General features: G+C 39.3%; 1 protein-coding gene and 1 long non-coding RNA gene across 8 annotated transcripts in view; one reads left to right on the forward strand and one right to left on the reverse strand.

Annotated features, from left to right (window-relative positions):
• The first annotated feature begins 718 nt into the window (after positions 1-718).
• LOC140728893 (uncharacterized) lies at positions 719-23981 on the forward strand. The gene is made up of 4 exons (XR_012099201.1): positions 719-8501; positions 15531-15579; positions 19405-19591; positions 23667-23981. It is a non-coding gene; the product is annotated as an uncharacterized lncRNA (long non-coding RNA).
• slc45a4a (solute carrier family 45 member 4a) overlaps positions 8531-24368 on the reverse strand; it is a 66659-nt gene continuing 50821 nt past the window's right edge. For 5 of the 7 annotated variants that reach the window (XM_073047929.1, XM_073047894.1, XM_073047901.1 and 2 more), the window contains 4 exons: positions 19153-20243; positions 14795-14894; positions 13131-13342; positions 8531-12179 (listed from right to left, as the gene is read on the reverse strand). In XM_073047929.1, the coding sequence (XP_072904030.1) occupies positions 11820-12179; positions 13131-13342; positions 14795-14894; positions 19153-20243 (1763 nt within the window). In that variant the 3' untranslated portion in view covers positions 8531-11819. The other 2 variants (XR_012099198.1, XM_073047937.1) reach the window with 2 other exon arrangements.

The following is a 24368-nucleotide window of genomic DNA, read 5'->3' on the forward strand; positions in this document are numbered from 1 at the left end:
GGGAAATGTGAAATGATAGGAGAAGACCGGAGGGGGTGGAGTGAAGCTGAGAGCCAGAAAGGTGATTGGCGAAAGTGATACAGAGCTGGAGAAGGGAAAGGATCATGGGACGGGAGATCTAGGGAGAAAGAAAAGGGGAGGGGAGCACCAGAGGGAGATGGAAAACAGGCAGAGTGATGGGCAGAGAGAGAACAAAAAGGGGATGGGGGAAATAAATACATCAGGGATGGGGTAAGAAGGGGAGGAGGAGCATTAATGGAAGTTAGAGAAATCAACGTTCATGCCATCAGGTTGGAGGCTACCCAGACGGTATATAAGGTGTTGTTCCTCCAGCCTGAGTGTGGTTTCATCTTGACAGTAGAGGAGGCCGTGGATAGACATATCAGAATGGGAATGGGACGTGGAATTAAAATGTGTGGCCACTGGGAGATACTGCTTTCTCTGGTGGACCGAGCGTAGGTGTTCAGCGAAACGGTCTCCCAGTCTGCATCGGGTCTCACCGATATATAAAAGGCCACACCGGGAGCACTGGACGCAGTACACCGCACCAGCTGACTCACAGGTGAAGTGTCGCCTCACCTGGAAGGACTGTCTGGGGTCCTGAATAGTGATGAGGGAGGAAGTGTAAGGGCAGGTGTAGCACTTGTTCTGCTTACAAGGATAAGTGCCAGGAGGGAGATCAGTGGGAAGGGATGGGGGGGGGAACGAGTGGACAAGGGAGTCGCGTAGGGAGCGATCCCTGCGGAAAGCAGAAAGAGTTGGGAGGGAAAGATGTGCTTGGTAGTGGGATCCCTTTGGAGGTGGCAGAAGTTATGGAGAATTTGACGTTGGACTATCTGTGAGTTCAGATGAGTTAATTGATCCACAAACTTTCACGTGCTATGCAAGTACTCTACCATTTGAGCTAAGTCTCCCAAACAAGATATATGCTGGAAATACAGATGTCTGCCAGGATAAGTGGTTAAAGAGAAACGCTGAACATTTCAACAAAAGTTCTTAGTGAAATGTGACTTCCAGGATCCATAGGGCTGTAACTTTAACCTTGCAACTTTAAACATTTCTAACTGTTCCACTAGGGGGAGCAGTTACACCGTTTCTTTGTAAATTTCTTTTTATAGAGACACAGCACAGCAGCAGGTGAGTCCGCACCACCTAGTTACACCCATGTGACCAATTAATCTGCTAGCCAGTATGTCTTTGGAATGTGGAAGGAAAGTAGAGTACTCAAAGGAAACCCATGTGGTCACAGGAGAATGTACAAATTCCTTACAGACATCAGTGGAATTGAACCTGGGTCATTGGTGCTGTAATAGTATTATGCTAACCACTACACTACTGTGCTATTCCAAACAATTTATTGATATAAATTCTTCATCTGCTCAAATAATTTTCCTTATTGTAGAAAGTACAAAGGGGAAAAATACTATTTGGCAGACTGTGATAGAGTGATGCCATTATGATCCATACTGAGATGTCTAATTGAAGGTAGTTTAGCGGTTAACATGATCCTTTACAGTGCCAGCTGTAAAATCGGGGTTCAATTCCCACCACTGTCTCATTCTCCCCATGACCACAAGGTTTCCTCTAGCTGACCGGTTCCTCCCACATTCCAAAGATGCGTGGGTTAGGGATAGTAAGTTGTGGGCATGCCATGTTGGTGCTGAAAGTACAGCAACACTTGCGTACTGCCCCCAGCAAACTCTAGATCCTTCTGAATAAGCCTATCATGTGAGTCCTTGCAAAAGGCCTTGTTTATGTTGATGTGGACAGCATTTACTGCCCAGCCTTCTTAAATAGTCTTAGTCACCTCTTTTAAAAATCTCAATCAAATTTCTGAGGCACAATTTCCTACACACAAAACCTTGTTGACTCTCCTTAATCATTCTTGCCTTTCCAAATGCAAGAAAATGCTGTCTCTCAGAATGCCTTCCAATAGCTTTCCCACCATTAATATAATGGCCTGTAGTTGATTTATTCCTACTGCCCTAAAGTACAACACCTCACCTTACCACATCTCACCTGTGGCTAACAAATTTCTCAAGGCACCAGAAAACATTATCTTGCTTCCCATATCTCTTAGTATACATTTGATCAGGTCCCAGGGATTTAACTAATGTTATTTGTTTGAAGACTTCTAAAACCACCTTTTTTGTAATGCTATCTTACAGGATATCACTATCCCCACTCTTAAACTGATTAAGTGATTTTCTTCTTCAGATGAGAAGTATTCATTTAAGACTTCACGAATTTCCTGTGGCTCCATACTTAGATTACCACTTTGATTGTTAAGAGAACTTCAAAGTTCAACGTAAATTTATTATCAAAGGACATGTATGTCACCATATGCATCCCTGAGATTCATTTTCTTATGGGCATAGTCAATAAATCCATAGAATAATAACCATAACAGTGTCAAGAAAGGTTGCGTCAACTTGGGCATTCAACCAGTATGCAAAAGACAAACTGTGTAAATACAAGAAAGAAATAATAATAAATAAATAAGCAATAAATATCGAACACATGAAATGAAAAGTCCATAGGTTGCGGGAACATTTCAATGATGGGCAAGTGAAGTTACTCCCTTTGGTTCATGAGCTTGATGGTTGGGGAGTAGTAAGTGTTCCTGAACCTGGTGGTGTGAGTCCTGAGGCTCTTGTACCGTCTTCCTGATGGCAGGAGTGAGAAGCCCTGGGTGGTGGGTGTCCCTGATGATGGATGCTATGTTCCTGGTGGGAGGGCTTAATCTGTGATGGGCTGGGCTGTATCCACCATTTTTTGTAGGATTTTCCATTCAAGGACATTGATGTTTCCATACCAGGCCATGGTACAGCCAGTCAATATGCTCTCCACTACACATCTATAGAAGTTTGTCAAAGTTTTAGATGTCAAGCTGAATCTCTGCAAACTTCTACGGAAGTAGAGGTGCTGTCATACTTTCTTGATAATTGCTCTGAAGTGCTGGGCACAGGACAGGTCCTCCAAAATAATAACTTAGGAATTTAAAGTTGCAGACCCTCTCCACCTCTGATCCTCTAATGAGGACTGGCTCATGGACCTCTGATTTGCTTCTCCTGATATCAATAATCAGCTCCTTGGTCTGACTGACATTGAGTAAGAGGTTGTTATGGCACCACCAGCCAGATTTTCAGTTCCACTCGTATATGCTGATTCTTCATCACCTTGATTTGGCCAGCAACAGTGGTGTCATCAGCAAATTTGAGTATGACTTTGAGCTGTGCTTAGCCACACAATTATAAAAGTAAAGTGGATAGAGCAGGGGCTACATCCTAGTGGTGCATCTGTGCTGATGGAGATTGTAGAGGAGATGCTGTTGCCAATCCAAACTGACTTGAGGTTTACAAGTGAGGAATCTCACTTGCACAAGGACCGTAAGACCATAAGATGTAGGAGCAGAATTAGGCCATTTCATCATGGCTGATCCATTTCCCTGTCAACCCCAATCTTCTGCCTACTCCCTATGTCCCTTCATGCCCTGACTAATCAAAAATCTATCAACTACTGCCTTAAGTATACCCAATGACTTGGCCTCCAAAACCACCTGTGGTGACGAATTCCACAGATTTACCACTGTCTGGCTAACCCTCTCCAATATCAGCACATCCTTTTTTAGAGAAGGGGCTCAAAACTGCTCACAATACTCCCAAGTGAGGCCTCACCATTATATCCTCAACATTATACCATTGCCTTTATATTCTAATTTTCTCAAAATGAATGCTAACATCGCATTTACCTTCCTCACTGCTGACTCAACCTGCAAATTAACCTTTATGGAACCTTGCATGAGTACTCCCAAGTCCCTTTGCACTCAGATTTTTGAATTTCAAGAAGGTATTGAGGCCGAGGTCTTGAAGCATCTCAGCATTCAGTACCATCATAAGCTTCTGAAGTATTCCTGATGTATGCATCTTTGCTGTTCAGATGTTCTAGGGCTGAGTGAAGAGGCAATGAAATGGCATCTGCTGTGGGCCTGTTGCGCTGGAAGGTAAATTGGACTCGATCCAAGTAACTTCTCAGGCAGGTGTTGATGTTTCATCACCAAATTCTCAAAACACTTCATCACTGTGGATGCTAGTGCTACTAGACGATAGTAATTGAGACAGGGCTTAGTCAATTCTCCCTTCCCTTACTCTTTTCCCCTTAATATACTTAAAAGAATCTTTTAGGATTCTCCTTTACCTTATCTGCCTCAGAAATCTCACCCCTTTGTCCTCCTCATTTCCTTCTCGTCTATTCCTGCATCCTTTATACTATATTGAAGTGGTTTGATTGCTCTCAGCTGCTTATACCTGATATATACCTACATTTTCCTCACCAGCCACTCAATATGCTTTGTCAACAAGGTTTCCTCAATCTTGTCACACTAAAAAGAGCATGTTGGCTCTGACCTCTCATCTTACTTTTAAAAGCCACCCATTCGCCAAATATCCATTTCCTTCAAACAGCTTCAAATTAACTTGTGCATGTTCTCAAATGATGCTTGAAGACCATAAACTATGCTGTAGAAGCAGAATTAGGCCATTTGGCCCATTGAGTCTTCTCTGCCATTTCATTTTCCTCTATCCAATTTTCCTCTCAGCCCTAATCTCCTGTCTTCTCCCCCTGTCCCTTCATGCCCTGACCAATCAAGGATCTGTCAATCTCTGCCTTAAATAGACATGAAAACTTGGCCTCCACCCCTGCCTGTGGTAAAGAATTCTGTAGGTTCACTACTTTCTGGCTAAAGAAACTTCTCCTCATCTCTATTCTGAGGCTGCATCCTCTGGTCTTAGACTCCCCTACCATAGGAAACATCCTCTCCACGTCCACTATATCAAGGCCTTTCACCATTCAATTGGTTTAAATGAGGTCACCCATCATTCTTCTGAATTCCAGTAAATACAGGCCCAGAGCCATCAAGCACTCTTCATGTGACAAACTGTTTACTCCTGGAATCATTTTCATGAACTTCCTTTGAACCCATACCAGTTTTAGCATATCCATTCTAAGGGGCTTAAAACTGCTCACAATACTCCAAGTAAGGCCTCACCAGTGCTTTATAAAGTCTCAACATTACATCCTTGTTTTTATATTCTGGTCCTCTTCAAATGAATGATAACATTGCATTTGCTTTCCTCACCACAGACTCGACCTGTAATTTAACCTTTAGGGAACCCTGCACAAGGCACCAAAGTCCCATTGTGCCTCTATTATTGGTATTTTCTCTCCAGTTAGAAAATAGTCTACTTAAGTGTATGACCATACACTTCCCAACACTATATTCCATCTGCCATTTCTTTGCCCATTCTCCTCTTCCAAGTCCTTCTGTAGCCTCTGTACTTCCTCAAAACTATCTGCCATTCAATCTGGCTTTAAGAGTTATCTCGAATGTGGCCACCCCGATTAACCGATGATTCAATTAACTGGTAGCTGAAGAGACTTTTGATGTCCTCTTTAATGATATTGGCTAGCTTACTTTCATTTTCCAGCCTTACCTTCTTAATGACTTTTCAGTTGCCCTCTTTTGGTTTTTAAAAGCTTCCAGTCCTCTAACTTCAAACTGATTTTTGCTCTATTATATGGCCTCTCTTTGGCTTTGACTCCTCTTCTTAGCCATGGTTGTGTCGTCTTTTCTTTAGAATACTTCTTCCTCTTGTGATGTATACATCTCGTGCCTTCTGAATTGCTCCCAGAATTCCAGCCATTGCTGCTCAGTTGTCATTCCAATCAATTTTGGCCAACTCCTCTCTCATGTGTCAGTAATTCCCTTTACTCCACTGTAATACTGACTTTACCTTCTCCTCAAATTTCAAGGTGAATTTGATCAGATTATGATCGCATCCCTAAGGGTTTCTTTAAGCTCTCTAATCGATTGTGATTCATTGCACAACACCCATTCCAGAATCGTTGGCCCCTAGTGGGCTCAACCATGAGTTGCTCTAAAAATCCATCTCATACCCACTCTAGGAATTGCCCCTCCTGGAATCTATCTGCATATTGAAATCCCCCATGACTTGTAACATTGCCCCTTTGAAATGCATTTTCTATCTGCCATTGTAATTTGTAGACCACATCCTTACTACTGTTAGGGGGTCTGTTTACAACTCCCATCAAGGTCTTTTTACCCTTGCAGTTCCTTAGCTCTATCCGCCATGATTCAACACTTTATAGCCCTATTGTCAGCTTTTTCTAATGAGTACATTTCATTTTTTACCAACAGAGCAACCAGCCTCCTGTCTTCCTGCCCATGCTTTCAATAGAATGTGCATGCTTGGACATTAAGCTTCCACGTATAACTTTCTTTCAGCCTTGATTCAGTCATGAAATTTGCCTTTCCCCAGTTTAGAACTTGAAGATCAGTTACTAAAAGAATTATGACCGATTATTGGTCTCAAATGGCTCCCACCACCTGGCACAATCATCCACTTCTTTATTTCTAGTTATGCTATTGTTTTATTTCTGCTATGCAATTACCATCATGTGGTCCTGAAACTAACTTATCAAACGAGAATAATAGTTTCTGATGAATTTTATTGATTGTTTATCTCTTCCACCTCCACATTTCAGTAGAATTCACTGAGACTGTGGGGCTCTTTCCAGCAATGCAATATACTGTAGTTTGTCCCTTCTCTTTCAAAATCTTTTCTCCTGTCTGATGAGTGACTGCAGATTACTTGAAGGTACTTTCAACCTTACACAACCGTAGTTCTTCAAAATTTATTTTGTTCATGAAGTTTAGGAAATGCTGCAGCTAATTTTCAATATTATAGTGAAGCAGGTTGTTTGGAGAGGTAAATGTTAACAAGTATAATGGCGAGAGCTCCACTTTTCCTTTAACATAGTAACCTATATGACATTGCAGGGATCCATATGGGTGTAAGGAAGTGCACTATAATGTTCTTTTGCAAGAATTTGATTGATTAGATTTCAAGACGAGTTTTGTCCCTTTGCCATGAAGGAGTTGGAGACTTCAGAATTGCCTCAATGTTCACCAGACCCATGGATAATTTTAAAGACCTTAATTAGCACTGACACTTACCAAAAAATAATTATTGCAAACCCAATTCCCAGCATCTCCTTTAAGGACACCATTCATTTCTTTCATTTTCTCTATCTTTGCAGGGCTGATTCTCTAGAGGATGTCTTCCACTCCAGGACATTTGGGATGTTCCTTTATCTAGGAAATCCTTATCCAATTCTCTCATCTGCAGCCCTTTGTTGCCTCCACTCACCACCACCCAGCCTCTGTCCCTTGTCCTACTCTTCCCTCCATCTGCTCATCTCCACACTCTGATCCACCTATAGTTGGCTGTCTTTTGTCCCATCCCTTCCCCTGGCCTTTATATACTGACCATCTTTTCTTCATCCTTTCAGTCCAGCTTAAGGGTCTTGACCTGAAATAACAACTGCTTATTTTCCTCCACAGCTGCAGATCCCACCAGCAGCTTTTTTTTCCTCTGGATACCAGCATCTGCAGTGTTTTATCTTCATTTTAATCATCACACAGATGTTGAGGGTAGGTCATCCTATTCAACATGTTTGCACATCAGGTAGACTTACACAGCAGCATCATCAAAAAAAAGCAAACAGTATTCACTGTAAATTTTGTCAGTTCCCTATTCTTTACAATATATAGGACTTAAAAGAATCAGTCACCAGGTGGCTGCTTTCAGATGATTGTGAGATGGGCCATATAGCCACCAGTTGTAGATAAGGCCCTTTCAGTAGCCTTAAAAAGATTAATGTGACATTTCCCCTTTCTCTTACCCCAGAAAAATAGCAATGACTTCCACAATGTTCATTAAACATTTGCCAGAAAGCAAAGACATGTAGATACTAGTGATGAAAATAGAAAACACTAAGCTCATTTAAAACCTACCAAAGTTCAGTGATTTAGACCATAAATAGGAGTAGAATTAGGCCATTCCATTGATCAAATCTACTGATAATCACTGATACATTATTGAGAGGTAAAAATAATGTTCTTCTGCCTTCTCCCCCCCTAACTTCTAACACCATTTCACATCAGGAACCCATCAACCTCTGCTTCAAATATACCCAATAACTTTGCCTCCATAGCTGTCTGTGGTATTGAATACCATCCGAGTAAAATGAATTCTACTGAAGTTACTGTATGGTGAATCTGAAGCCAGATGTGGCCAGACAAGATTACAGGAGCAGATACGTTACTCTTATATGCATGAGTGTTCTTTTAAATTAAAAAAAACCTTGCAGCAGTCGTGGTTATTTTGAATACAGCTGAGATTAGTTGAATGGGAATTTGACAAAAACAATGACCTAATTTTAGATATGACAGCTGCCAATGTGGAAGTTTCACTCGTTTGTTTTTGGTCATTAGCTTAAATTTCTGAACCTAGTTCTGCAGCACCATTTCCATAGATATGTTAAAGTATTATAAAAACTAATTGACAGGTAACTAATTATTCTCTATTTAGGAGGAAATCTACAACAATCATGGACATTGAACATACCAGCAGCTAAAGGTAGTTGGCAACAGAAGTGGACACAAAAATAAATTTCACTCCAATTTATTTTTCATGAAATATATTGAAACACTATATGGAAGAATAGAATCTTTTGTAATTTTCTTTTAAAATCAAGCATACAGTTAAAATGGAAAGTGCTCAACAGTCAGTCACCGTTTCATGCAATGACTCATTGTTTCTTAACACAAAGCTTGAAAATATAAAGTTTATGCCATTAAGTCACTTGTATCATTCTTAAATATACTTTGCTTTTATCCCTTTTTAAAACTAAAGCATGTGTTTAACACATTTAATATTTCCACTCAGCAAGAGCTACTAGTGACCCAACTTAATAAGTTGATTACAAAAGCAGTTGTCTTTTAGCCAGTTCACTATGGAACCATACTTAAAATGAAATGTCTTGATAGAGCGAATGACACATTTCGGAGGTACCAATGTTTTTAGACCTCCATTTCATCCAAGTGCAGTTCAACAATTACAAAGTGACACTGGCCTCCTAAAACTGTGTATCTCAAACAATGTTGGTAGTCCTTTAGAAAAATACAGAAAAGAAATGTGCTGTGCAAATTTGAGAACAGTCACTCCTGGTCAGGTGCAAGTTCAATATTGTTGATGGGATAATGCACAATCTTTGCTGCACTTTAAGAACATAAAACTGGCAAGCAACAGGCACGCTAAGCATTTTTCTTATAGATCTTGAATGCACAGACAGACAGAAACAATCTTATTTTAGACCTGTTCACACAAAATAAGTTATCTATTGATCATTGTAACAGCTGGACACCTTTTAATACAGACAGTATGATCAGGAACATCCCTTATTAAATAAAGTCACGCCACTCAAACACATCCAGATATTTGGACCTGGTCAATATTAATATAAGTAAATTTGAACATGCACTTTAAGATTTCCCCTACTTGCCATAAAACTAACGTTATTACAAATTGCAGAGTATATTTTAAATGTATTATTTATTCATTATCTTCATCTCAAAGTATATTATAAGCTTTTTTTAAACAGTTAAGTTGCTTCACTTTTGCTGGGCAGGAGTTAGCAATAATATTGAAAGCAGCTACTCAGAAAATCAAGGGCCCAGTACATTATCTTTTCTCTCCCCACTTTAAAAGGTAATTGTCAAAATGTATAAAATAGAAAATGCACCAAATACAAATTGACATTTTTTCCAGTACAGGTCTGTTAAGCGTGGTGGTATTTTAATACAAAATAAAACACTCATTATAATAGCAAAATAAATATGACCAACATTTCTAAATTGATGAGAATAGTGTGCAATTTTCTGCTGGATTGCCTTAGCATTCAAAGAACCACACATAGTACATTCATAAGGTTTTGCTTTAGTAGTCAACGTCTTGTCAGTGTAGAACCAGTGCATTAAACTTGGATTCTACTGCCATTTACTGTGTCTATTTGCTTTGGTAAACTTGTACTTTTCTTCCAAATACACATCCTTGCACTGAATCCACCAATCACAAAGCAATAGTGGATTTATTGTAACTCACGACAGATTTTACACACAATGCCATTATGTTTCTGCATGCATTGAGATGTCCATTTCACAATAAAGGTGGGCTGATAAATTATTGCAATGTATGATTCATCTGCACACAATAAAATAGAACTCAGTGGTTAGTGTCAGTCTTTACTACAGCCTTATCACAGTGAAAATCATTCTGAATTATATTTCTAAGCCTAAAAATCAAGCTAAGGCTAATTCTGAAAGTATCAAGGCTGTGCTGAGCAATTCACTTTCAGTCCAGCGTTGAGTTTCAGCACAACAGAAATACATGATTTTATGCCACATTTTTGCAGTCTTTTCCTGAGAGGACAGGCAACCTTCAGCCACCTACAAGAAACTGTAACAATCAGGCCATGTTCAGTTTTCAAAAGGATAGCTTGTAATATTTCTCAAAGCACTGCTCCAATTAGTTTTCCTATGCTTTTCTTTATTTCACATATTAAATAATTTTCTCCATAGTAGGTTTACTAAGCTCTTACTTCTAGTACTCTACTGCTGGAGTGACCAGTGTTTCATGTCTGAAGACATAAACGTAACCAACCTCAAACTCAGAGGGAGAGTTGAAGCTGTGCAACAAGCTGAGACATGAAAGAAACTCTAGGTCACTCAACCTTGTAGAAATGTATATTTGATCCTAAAGCAGCTGTGAAAACAGATTCGGACAAAGGACCAGAAATAGTAATTTGAGCACATACAAACACACTTAAAGGGCAACATAAAGAAAGACCTATAGGCATCAAGGCCATGCAATAATTATAAGCGATTTGCATTCAAGGCAAGTTCTTAGCTTGGTCTTTGTGGACTAAACCAATTGTACTGATTTGCAACATTATTATTAAATGTTTGTTCTTTTGTTGAGATACCCAGTGAAGGAAAGGAATGCCTTGCAGAGTTGTTGCAAAAATGTAAATTTGTTATCAAAAATAGTACAGCAAATCTGGATATCTGCTATTGGAAACAAATATATCATAGGCAACATATGTCTTTATAAGCCTGTATTTTAAATTTCTTACAAAAATATCTCAGACAATTCTCAGTGACTTAACTAGGGCTTATTATATTAAATTCCACCTTATTCAAGCACATTGGTCAAATGTGTGTAGGGCTTGCTGCAAGACAGTGGTCAGGAAAAAGTTGGGAGCTGTGATGTGCTGTCCAAAGTGAAATTATCAACAGTATGTTTCCTCTTTACTGGATAAATAAGTGTACTTATTTAACCTAATGGGCTAACAGGAAAGACCATTGAAAGATTTTAGTTGCCCAGACAAATAGTTTGTTTGTTTGTTTGTTTAGATTACTGCTCATTAAACACCTCCACTTCTAGAAAGAATAGTCAAAGGATTCTATTACTTTTTAATGCTCTGTTTATAATGGTTGCAAGTTAAAATTTCACATAGGGAGAATCAGCAACAGTGTAATTAGGGACTTAAGGAAAGCAGTATGTACTGCAAAATAATGTTTCACTTGCTACAAATGCTATGCTTGGATTGACACACTCCTTTTAAATGTAACCAACATCAATCTATTTACTTGATGCCTCACTATATCCAAAGGTACACAAAAACAAATGATCATGTATGTGCTGAAATGTAAATAAAAATAAATACTCATGAAACAATTTTGTTCACCATGTACACTCCCAGACTGCCATTTACCAGAACCTATTATGGTTGTTGTTAAATTTTCTTTTCCACAAAGTGGGTTAAGACTGCAGAAAAGAATGAAAGACAGGAAATTTGTTTTGTCTTTTTGATCATGCATTTTCTGGAATGTTTTATTAAACAGACGATTCAGTCTCCACTTTAGAGGTGGTGCCTTTACTAGTCAACTTCAAAACAATTGGCTTCTCTGTACTTTTCCCACTGTTTACTGAAGATGCCATTAAAGTTTCTTTATTTCCTTCCTCCACTGGGTCTTCTTGAGTTCCAGGATATATCACAAGAAATGAGGCAGATAAAAAGCCAAGGAATGCACCAATGGATGCCACAATAGGGATGACTCGAACTGAACCAACCGCTTCCACCACACTACCCAGTGCTGATGCTGCCAGTATCTGGGAAATATAAACTTGACAGGAAAGGATTGCACAGTCTATTCCAAAGCCCCTCTTGGAGTTTCCAGGACTGTGATTTCTATACTGTAAAAACAAAATATTTGATTACTTTGGATAAGATTATAGGCGGCATGTGTTACAACCATTTGGGTTACATGAATTTGCCCTTACAGAATGCACAAATCACTACCCAGATAATTGCTTTACAGAATAACATTGGCTCCAATGGAATTGGTGTGAAAAAAGCTAAAGAAGTCAATGTCTTTTTAAGTTTCTTGATGAACGCACACATGATGCAGTTTCCACATTACTGAAAATTGTGACATGGGCTGTTTTAAAGGAATGCAGGGAATTTGCACCCCCCACCCCAAATTGTGGTGCTAACTGATAGCTTGTTCATTAATATCAGGCGCAAAATCCCTTTGCCTCCACACATGCTGCTTGACCTGCTTAGCTCCTCCAGCTGTTTGTTTATTGCAGGAGATTAACTAAATACAGATATCTGACAAAGTTAAATGGTAACTCAAGTCTTTGAATTTTAGATTAGTGGAATATTACACATTTACAAATGACGACACAATGACTGGTTTACCTTAAATAGTTCATTTAAATTCTAACTAACAATTCTAACCCTAATCTGTGTTGGTGCTCTTCAGTGGATAACCATATTCCATCACACACAGCACAGTTATTTGGGATGCACATAATTTGCTAAGCTGCTGGAGAAACTCAGCTGGTCCAGTAGTATCGGTGGACAGATAGAAATCAAAGTTTTGACCAAAATGTCGATAACACCTTTCCCTCCATTGATGCTGTTCAACATGCTGAATGCCTTCAGCGGACTGATTGTTCCTCTAGATTTCATCTTGTGCCTCTGTCTGAAATATGTAATTCACACAACTAGTAACATGGGACTATTTTTCTCTTTAGAAATAATTTTTTGTATTTCATCTTTTATCTTGTGTCATTTTAGTAACAATTTTGGCCATGCACTACAATTTTAAAATAGCAACAGCAAAAGGAAAAGCTGCTTACCGTTTTCATTTCATGGTATTGTCCAAGAAGAGCGTAAGGGCAGTATGAGATACTCAGAGATACTATTCCCATTGTACTGATCATTATCATTGATACATAAACATTTGGAAAAATAGCCATTACTGCAGTACCAATTGAAAATCCAAGTGTTCCTAATATGTAGATAACTTTAATACTCAAATCATAAGTATCCAGGTACTTCTGTAAAATAGCTGCCAGGAAAAGAAAAAGTTTAGAATTACTACTTGGTTCCTATAACGAGACAATATTGCAACAGTAAAATCCATTCACAATACATTTGCTCAAAGAACTGGCACTACCTGAAAGTAACTATATCACTTATTTTCCCCACAAATTAATAGACCAGAGTTTTGACAATACTTAGGCCAGTATTACAAACTATAAGTAGCAAACTGGAAGAAAGGGAATTTGTACACAGTATGAACATGCCCTCTTTGTATGCTTCCAATTACTGCACACATCTTCCTGAATCCATATCAAGCTGCAAAGACATCTTCACATTCAACTAATAGTTGTGAATTGTATATTAATATTTATGCAAATTATTATGAATGAACACTGAAGCAATATTACTGAGCATGACTGCATCATTGGCAACAGTGCAATTATAATACCAAAACAAAATTAATAAATTTTAAGAAAGCAAATTTGCTTAAATACAATTTACTTTAAACACCCCTAGTTTTATTGTCCAACATACAGTAAAACTCTGATAATCCAGCAGCCCTTGGACTTTGATTTACCAGACTATCTGATTCTAGTCCTATTAATGCACCAAAACACTCACTTTTGTAGAATTTATACAGCATAATAATACAAATCTTTCAATGAACCAGATGAGTTTAAACTGGAGCATGGAATGGGAACCTGTGAGCCTATCTAAACATGGGAAACAGCAACCAAATGCTGAAGCATCAGGATTCCCAACAATTGGATAGCAGGTTATCGGGAGTTTTATTTTATCTAATACACTCAATTGGAAGAGTACACGATTCCCCACCAAGGACACTTTAAATAAATTACGAGAGATTATAGGCTTAAGAAGTACTCATCCAATTAGCCCTGATTTCCTTATTCTGCATCCAACTCACTTATAAAACTGGAGAAAAATCTGACTAAAAACTAAATCAGAAACAAATGAATAGGAAGAATATGCTAACACAGTTTAATATTTGGCTTTGCCTCATGCCGAGCCAGTTTTAACACATTAAAACATCCTTTTTAACAACATACATTTTGTATGGCTCTGAAATGTAGCATTAACTAAACAGGAGAGTCCTCTGTCAAATTATGTAAATTCTTGACTTGTGTTTTATACCAAGATATTTTTAACAACAAATCTCTCTTCATAATCTACTGGCCACTACTGTCTTGTGGCCTCACAGCTGCAGATCAATACCATTCTTCAAAGCTGACAAATATTGCAAAGCCAAATACTAAAACTTGTATTAGCATACTCTTCCTATTCACTTGTTTTTGAATTTGTTTTTAAGATATATTTTGGAAATTTACTTTAGAAACAGAACTTTCCAACATAATCATACAACTGAGATGGGCAGGAAACCCAGACTTAATACAAGACTTACTGTATGTTCTGTGGTAATATTCATTCCCATTCGAGAACAATTATCTTTACTACTAACCTGAACAGATTGCAGCAGTAATAGCATAAATAACAAGTCCCCAGCATCCCATCTGCACACCAGTTTTATAGTTCCAAAGCTCAGTAGAATTGGAAAGACCCTGGAAAAACAAATCATTATCAACACAACTAATAATTCATTGTACTCTCTTTTAATGTGGAGAGTGGTGGAGGGGTTGGGTGTGGTTTACGGATGAGAGTTAGGTAGGAATGGAAGAAGAGATACGGAATGCTGGGTTTATGCCTGAAACGGAAATTAGGTGAGAAAAGTTGAGAGGCCAGAGTGGGGAAGAGGATGGGGGGGGGGGGGAAGGAGGATTTTTTTTCCCTTTGCAGTTCTCATCCAGGTTTTTAGCTCTAAGATTATACTGCATTGTAAATTAAATACAAATCTTAATTCACTGCATATTAAGTGATATAGAAGAAGTCAATCTGCTCAAATTTGCAAGTGAGAAATGCTCAACAAGATAACACTGCAGTTTTCTCATTTTAATAATTAGCATGCAAGCTCTTTGTTTTGCATGTCGGATAGGAGGAAACTAGCCAAGCAGAAGGGGTCAGAAGGGAAAGTGTTTAACAAAATGTTCAAACTTACAACTATTAGGTGATTCGAGGCAATTTATTTCAGATGTAGGAAATACAAGTATTAAGTTTGTTCCAACACATGTAAAGATGCAGTAAGGCAAATTTGATAGGATATGAAAACATGTTGTTAAATTAATTTTGCTTTTTTTTAGGAAAACAGTTCAAAGCTGTTTTGGTATAGATCTACATTAACAGCAAAAGGTATGTCCATTAATTGTTTTATAGTTGATTTAGTTGATGTTACAAAAATGTGGATGTTGTTAAAAGTAAAAGGTCACGTCACACGTTTGCATTTCATCCTGTTTTTTCAAGTCAAGACAACTTCATGATCTGACTTCCTTTATGCAACAAAATTTAGGGTGACAGAAGGTGAAAGATTAGTCACCAGTTACAAAAACAAATTTAATGTGATGCAAGTGAAGGCACAACCATACCATTTCAGCCTGGGAGTCTATGAAATCTGAACTTTGGCCTCAAGAACCTTAAATACAATCTAAATACAGAATAGTATTTTATTTCTAAACATTGCTTAAATTTCCATGTATGAAAAGCAAGTAGCTTTCTGTACCATGTCCATTAACAAATCTAACTGAATTAAAACAAGATGCCTTAACAAAATAAACAAAAATGATATCCAATTAAATAGTTTGAAATACACAGAGACCACAAGGAAGAAACCAGTATGATGAGATTTGAATTGCGAGCAAGCCATGACAGGAACGCAGGAAACAGAAGCCACCCAAAAGCTTAAACAAAGTCCTAACAAATGATGAGAATATTAGCAAGGTTATTTGCACTTTAGGTGTGTAAACTAACTGGACAGATGCTCTGTATCCTAGGTTGTTAAAATCTGAAAATCATGGGGAATAAGGTGAAATGCAGCATGGACAGGAAATTGGATGTTACAGGGAATGGAGTAGTAGGGAATAGTTATTTTTCATATTGGAGAAAGATACAGTAAGATTATTTATCTGGTATTCTCAAGACTTTGTTACAATTGGAATTACAGGCTTCTTAAACTATTGGATGTTATTCCATTAATACTCCAACATGATTCATAGATTTTTAAGATTTGATGCAGTATTATAAATTTGCAGCAAACGGGAACCAGAGCCTGTAAACCAGATGCCAAAACACTGATTTTTAGCTTCCAGCATCTTCAGTCTCTTCTAACTTTGATAACCTGCTATCTGCCTATTCAAAAATTCCAAACTACTTGAGGAACGAAAACGGGTCAAGCAGCAACTGTGGGCAGAAAAACTCTTAACCTTTTGGATTGAGACCGTGCATCAAAACCGACAATAGAGAAGCAAGATGGCCAATATTTAGGGGAATGAGTGAGACAGGATTGGTGAACCAAGGAAGGGTGAAGAATGATAGGGCAGGAGGATCCAAGTAGGGGAGAGGTAGAACTAAGAGACAGAAGCAGGTAGGTGATAGACAAAAAGAGGACAATGAAAGAAAAGTGATGGGGCCAAGCACAGGAAGTGGAAGTTGAAAGTAGAGAGATTGGATAGTGATGAGCAACGATACAAGGCTACGAGTGAGGGAATTTGATAAGGAAAGTGATATGGGGAAAAAATTTAGAGAAAGATGAAGGGCAGGTGGAACTAGAGGGGAGAAAGAACTAGGTGGGTAAAATGTGTGAGTAGTAGGCCATCTTCTCTCTCCACACACAGTCCAATAGAGGCTTGCCCTCCATCAATTTGTCATTTGTTGCTGCAGCTTTCTGTAGACAGTTCTCTAAAGGTTGGTACTTCTATTAACATAAAGATTAATGATGCAGAATTTGGTACAGAGGGCACTAATTCCAAATATGTAGGTGACAAAACTTGAAAGTATTGTGGACTCTGAGGGGAAACAGTAACATGTCATAGTGTGAACAAGGTAATATCAAATAGAGGAGAGATCTGGGTTATTTGTGAAAAGTTTATTGAAAGCCAAAGGATAGTTTGAAAAAGTGCTTAAAGAAGCATAATATCTTGGGTTTTATAAATTTTACAAAACAACCATAGTCCAGTCTCCAGTTCTGTGCATCGCACTTTTAAGTGCGATCATTATAGAGAAGATGCAAAGAGATTAATCTAAAGGATTCCAGGGATGAGCAACTTCAGAATCATGGAAACACTCTTTGGCTCAAACAGTCATCAAACATCTAACTGCACAAATCCCATTTCACGGCAGAGCCTTCTATAATAAAGCATTTCACACGTTCATCTAAATACTTCTTGAATGTTGTGTGACTATCTGCCTTCACCAACTCCAGTGGCAATGAGTTCCAGGTTTCAACCACCCCCTAGGTTAAAACAAAAATTCTTCCTCAAAACACTTCTTAGTCTTCTAATCCCTACTTAAATTTATGCACTCTTGGCTAGAGACATCTGTAGTCAGAGTTGCAGTAATATGCAGCACAGAAACAGGCCTATTCATCAGTGTCCATGCTGATGATTACATACCAACACTAATTCTATTTCCAAGATCTTGGCCTAGAGACTACGACTGCCTGTAAGGAATTTGTATGTTCACGCCTCTGACATGTGTATTTCCTTCGGGTACTCCAGTTTCCTCTTACATCCCAAAGAGGTACAGGTTAGAAGGTTAATTCGGAACATGATGGTGTGTGCTTGTTGGGCCAGAAGGGTCTGTTACAGAGCTGTATCTCTAAATAAATACCAAACCAGACAACTTGGGGAATGGGAGGAAACCAAAGCACCCAGAGATAATTCACAGTCACAAATAAAATGTACAAAACTCCATATACTAACAGTGCCAGAGATTATGATCAAACCTCAGTCACTAGGACTCTAAACATTTTTATATCAAGAACATATTTGTTCATGTCACATTTAGAGTGCGGAATGCAATGCCAGGAATCACAGTACCTGGAATTCAACTGTAAATGAGGAAGAGCACTAGATAAGCATCGAAATGGAAATAATCTGCAGGTTTATTGTTGCTTGTGCTGGTATTGGTATTATGGCTCTGAAGGCCACCTTTCATTTTGTAATCACTGAGTTTCAATGATTATATAATAATAACAATTGTGTGTGTTATTGTGGTGGAGTCGTCGGGGCACCGTCATGACAAGCTTTTTGCACCGATCTTTTTAGTGATTGCTCATCATATGGTGTATCTTGGGCATCTGAAACCTGGTGGAGCCCATCCCTCTCCAGGTTGTTGATTTTTTTTTTTTAAAAACGAGGTTGAGTTGCTAGTTCGACACTCAACCCAGGCACGGATGGAGAGCATGCAAGGGAGCTGGCCGGATTCATACTTGGGACCTCTTGCCCCGAAGTCCAGCGCTGATGCCACTACACCACCAGCCGGCAATTATAATTATATAATAACATAATTAACCAAAATTTCTTTTGATATCAAGACTGCTAGGATTCTTAGCTCTTAATCCTAAATTTCCTATGATAACATACACTACTTTTCAGCAATGTGAATTTTATGCCAAGTGTAACGATTTTTAAACCGACAGAATTTTATTTGATTTACAGTATCCACCAGTCATGGAAATGGAAGGAAAAGAGTGTGACCTATATTTTGTTACACTTGAAGCTAAAATCCTAGACAAATGTGTTTTATCAAGGGTGATCCAAATATAATTATTCTCCTTACAGTACATTTAAAGACTACAAATTGAAGCAGTTAATGTGAGGTGCTTTCAAAAGCTGATTCTTCATAGAAACAGGATTTGTGGCTTGGTAATAAACACAGCAGAATATAAATAATGCTGTAAAAGAAAAAGAGCTAAATTTACAAACTTACTTTTGGGTTGCCTCCGTAGATAACTTGCCCCATGAAGTCTGTGTAGAATACAGCAGCTCCAATCACAGCAAACCAAGTTACCAGGTGACAAACACAGAGTCTCATCAGCTCTTTTGGCATTTTCAGCATAGATAACCACAGAAGCTTTACAGTTGTCTCAGACTCTCCTTCCTCACTTTCGGTATCACTGCTTGAGTTGGTCACACTACTCTGGTTCCTCTGTCTCTGACGCTGCCTTTGTTTCTTCTGCAGATCGTAAAGGTCATTCATACTGCGTGAAGACTTGATCAGGACAATGGCATTTGCACGACGAAAGCGGTAACGATGTGAACCCACCTTGCCATAGTACGAAAAGGTGTGAGATGGTTGCCTGTAGAACACATGCCTACGCCTACGCATGGAACTGCTGGTTGCTGACGGTTTCATCCCAATCCTGCAGGTATTATGGTTAATATGATCATTAGTGCAGTCATCAGATGGCCCATTTGCCACTTTGGATGTTTTAAGATCGTCTTTCAAAACATCTTCAAATTCATGCTCCCTGAGGAAACCAGAGATGTAATTGAGCTTTAATGTAATCTCCTGGTTATTACTTTTGGATAAGCTTGTTGAAGATTGATGCAGGCTATTACAATGGTCCTGGAAAATAGAAGGTTCAATGTCTCTCAAAAAAAATAACTCTGATTCAATTTCTATAGTTGCGTCAGGCATGTGCAAAACAGAGTCACTTTGGCTCCGTCCAATATTTACATCCAGGAAGTTGAGATTAACATCTTGTACTGAGCAAGTTTCATCAGGGAAGACTGCAGTAGTGTAAGGTCCTTCTTCATAAAGCGGGTCAAGCCGAGCGAGGGGTGGGAGACTGTCATTCACATTAACAGTGGCCCGTGCATCTGTTTCTTCATCCATACGGTCTTGGTGGGGGTTATACTGCTCCTCTTCAATGCTGAAAAGATGCAGAGCAACAGACACAGAAAAGATGATGGCAGCAAAGAAGAAGAGGACTTGCTGTTGTGATTTGAAGATTTGGCCCAAAGCAGTTTGTGTCCAATCTAAACCACCGAGCATATAGCCAATACCTCCACCAAGACCTAGGGAGAAATTGGAAGCAAAAACCAAATGCCAAAGCAAATTAGTGAAGATTATGGTAGTATACTCCAAAAGCAAATACACTTGTCCACAATGAAATAGTCCTTCTTTGCCTTCACTAATCAATTCCCAGCCTCTGTCACAATCTTCACTCCTCCCTCCCCCACCTGGCTCGATCTGCCCATCAATCCTCTTTAGGATCACTTATTGCCTGCCAGCTCCTGCTTCACCCCTTTACATTGGCCAGCTCCTCCTTACACCTTCAATTTTGAAGTAGGGTCTCTATCCAAAACATTGCCATCCCTTTGTCTCTATAGCTGCCATCTAACCTGCTGGGTTCTTTCAGCAGTTTGGGTTTCTGCAGTTAGTTTGAACTAGTATATAAAATAAAAATCAAATAATTTCACTGACTGCTAACACAACACTTTAAAATTCAATATACTGTATATTTAATGATAATAAACAGAAATAATACCAGAGCTTGGATTACCTTACTGAGAGAATAACAGAGCAATACAAAAAACACACAACATTATTAAAGGTATTATATATGAATGCACGAAGTATAAGAAATAAAGTGGATGAGCTTGAGGCTCAGTTGGAAATTGGCAAGTATGACCAGGGCTGGGAAATGAATATTCAAGGGGCATACGTCCTATCAAAAGGACAGACAGGTTGGCAGAGGGGGTGGGGTAGCTCTGCTGATGAGGAATGAAATTCAGTCCCTTGTGAGGGGTGACATAGAATCAGGAGATGTAGAGTCAGTATGGATAGAACTGAGAAATTGTAAGAGCAAAAAGACCCTAATGGGAGTTATCTACAGGCCCCCAAATAGTAGCCTGGATATAGGGTGCAAGTTGAAACAAGAGCTAAAAATAGCATGCCACAAAGGTAATGCTACAGTTGTAATGGGGGATTTCAACATGCAGGTAGACTGGGAAAATCAGGTTGGCACTGGACCCTAAGAAAGGGAGTTTGCGGCGTGCCTCCGAGATAGATTCTTAGAGTAGCTTGTACTGGAGCCTACCAGGGAGAAGGCAATTCTGGATCTAGTGTTGTGTAATGAACTGGATTTGATAAGAGAACTCACGGTAAAGGAGCCATTAGGAGGTAGTGACCATAATATGATAATTTTTAATCTATAATTTGAGAGGGAGAAGGGAAAATCGGAAGTGTCAGTATTACAGTTGAACAAAGGGGACTATGGAGCCATGAGGGAGGAACTAGCCAAAGTTGACTGGAAGGATACCCTAGCAGGGATAACAGTGGAACAACAATGGCAGGTATTTCTGGGAATAATACAAAAGGTGCAGGATCAGTTAATTCCAAAGAGGAAGAAAGATTCTAAGGGGAATAGAATCTTGGAATAGAATAGAATAGAATAGAATCCGTGGCTAACAAGGGAAGTCAAGGACAGTTTAAAAATAAAAGAGAAGTATAACATAGCAAAGATGAGTGGGAAACCAGAGGATTGGGAAACTTTTAAAGAGCAACAGAAGATAACTAAAAAGGCAATACGGGAAGAAAAGATGAGGCATGAAGGTAAGCTAACCAAGAATATAAAGGAGAATAGTAAAAGCTTCTGTAAGTATGTGAAGAGGAAAAAAATTAGTTCAAGACCAAAATTGGGCCCTTGAAGGCAGAAACGGGTAAATTTATTATGGGGAACAAGGAATTGACAGACGAGTTGAACAGGTACTTTGGACCTGTCTTCACTAGGGAAGACACAGACAATCTCCCAGATATAATAGTGGCCAGAGGACCTAGGGTAACGGAGGAACTGAAGGAAATTCACATTAGGCAGAAAATGGTGTTGGGTAGACTGATGGGACTGAAGGCTGATAAGTCCCCAGGACCTGATGGTCTGCATCTCAGGGTACTTAAGGAGGTGGCTCTAGAAATCGTGGATGCATTGGTAATCATTTTCCAATGTTCTATAGATTCAGGATCAGTTCCTGAGGATTGGAGGGTAGCTAATCTTATCCCACTTTTTAAGAAAGGAGGGAGAGAGAAAACAGGGAATTATAGAGCAGTTAGCCTGACATCAGTGGTGGGGAAGATGATGGAGTCAATTATAAAAGATGAAATAGCGGCACATTTGGATAGCAGTAACAGGATCGGTCCAAGTCAGCAAGGATTTACGAAGGGGAAATCATGCTTGACTAATCTTCTGGAATTTTTTTTTTGAGGATGTAACTATGAAAACGGACAAGGGAGAGCCAGTGTACCTGGACTTTCAGAAAGCCTTTGATAAGGTCCCACAGAGGAGATTAGTGGGCAAAATTAGAGCACATGGTACTGGCTTTGCAGACAGGAAACAAAGAGTAGGGATTAACGGGTCCTTTTCAGAATGGCAGGCAGTGACTAGTGGGGTACTGCAAGGCTTGGTGCTGGGACCGCAGCTATTTACAATATACATTAATGATTTAGATGAAGGGATTAAAAGTAACATTAGCAAATTTGCAGATGACACAAAGCTGGGTGGCAGTGTGAAATATGAGGAGGGTGTTAGGAGAATGCAGGGTGATTTGAACAGGTTGGGTGAGTGGGCAGATGCATGGCAGATGCAGTTTAATGTGGATAAGTGTGAGGTTATCCACTTTGGTGGCAAGAACAGGAAGGCAGATTACTATCTGAATGGTGTCAAGTTAGGAAAAGGGGAAGTACAACGAGATCTAGGTGTTCTTGTACATCAGTCACTGAAAGCTACTGCAGTGAAGAAAGCTAATGGCATGTTGGCCTTCATAACAAGGGGAGTTGATTATAGGAGCAAAGAGGTCCTTCTGCAGTTGTACAGGGCCCTGGTGAGACCACACCTGGAGTATTGTGTTCAGTTTTGGTCTCCAAATTTGAGGAAGGACATTCTTGCTATTGAGAGAGTGCAGTGTAGGTTCACGAGGTTAATTCCCGGGATGGCGGGACTGTCATATGTTGAAAGATTGGAGCGACTGGGCTCGTATACACTGGAATTTAGAAGGATGAGAGGGGATCTGATTGAAACGTATAAGATTATTAAGGGATTGGACACGCTAGAGGCAGGAAACATGTTCCCGATGTTGGGGGAGTCCAGAACCAGAAGCCACAGTTTTAAGAATAAGGGGTAGGCTGTTTAGAACAGAGTTGAGGAAAAACTTTTTCCACCCAGAGAGTTGTGGATCTATGGAATGCTCTGCCTCAGAAGGCAGTGGAGGCCAGTTCTCTGGATGCTTTCAAGAAAGAGTTAGATAGAGCTCTTAAAGATAGCAATCAAGGACTATGGGGAGAAGGCAGGAATGGGGTACTGATTGTGGATGATCAGCCATGATCACATTGAATGGTGGTGCTGGCTCAAAGGGCCAAATGGCCTACTCCTGCACCTACTGTCTATTGTCTAAATATATAGTTCAATTTTTAAAGCACGTTTTGTTATTTTTTTTACTTTATAGGTTAAGGTCCCCCTACTCCAGAAGCGGAATCTAGGATGATGCTCTGGTGTAGCATTGAGGGAGTGCTACACTACCAGAAAAGTGGATTTACCCGAGATCTCTCAAAACTACTTTTGCATTTTAACCTGGATAATATATATGTCACAATGGGATTATGAAAAATGACTGTTTGAGAGACTTTGCTCTGTATTACACTTGTGACTGCATTGTTGGAAATAACTAATTGGTTGTAAACTAACTCTGCTCAAGCTGCGAAAGGAGGAAGGTTGGGAATGGGGCTAGCAACCCCATCCTCTAAAAACCCAGTGCTATAGAAACACCAGCAGAAGCTCCAAACCCCTCATCACAGTAGAGGAAGGATAGACCATGATAGGCCACACCTGGGTACAACTTGAAAGACTGCCCTAGGACAGTAGCTCACCAGAATCCTCAGGTGTGGCCCATCTTGGTCTATCCTTCCTTCTACCAGGGATGAGGGGTTTGGAGCTACTGCTAGTGTTTCTATAGCACTGGGTTTTTAAAGGATGGGGCCTTGTTAATAGCCAGCTTAAAACATCATACAATCTACATCAGATGATAAATTGAATTAAAGAATACACAACAGTAAAAGCAGAAGGCTAGGAATACTTTCACATCGAAAGTTTGTATTTTATATCAAAGACTTTATAAGCACATGGATCAATCACAGATTACTTAATATAA

This window comes from Hemitrygon akajei, chromosome 1 (assembly GCF_048418815.1).
Source record: "Hemitrygon akajei chromosome 1, sHemAka1.3, whole genome shotgun sequence".
NCBI classification, from domain to species: Eukaryota; Metazoa; Chordata; class Chondrichthyes; order Myliobatiformes; family Dasyatidae; genus Hemitrygon; species Hemitrygon akajei.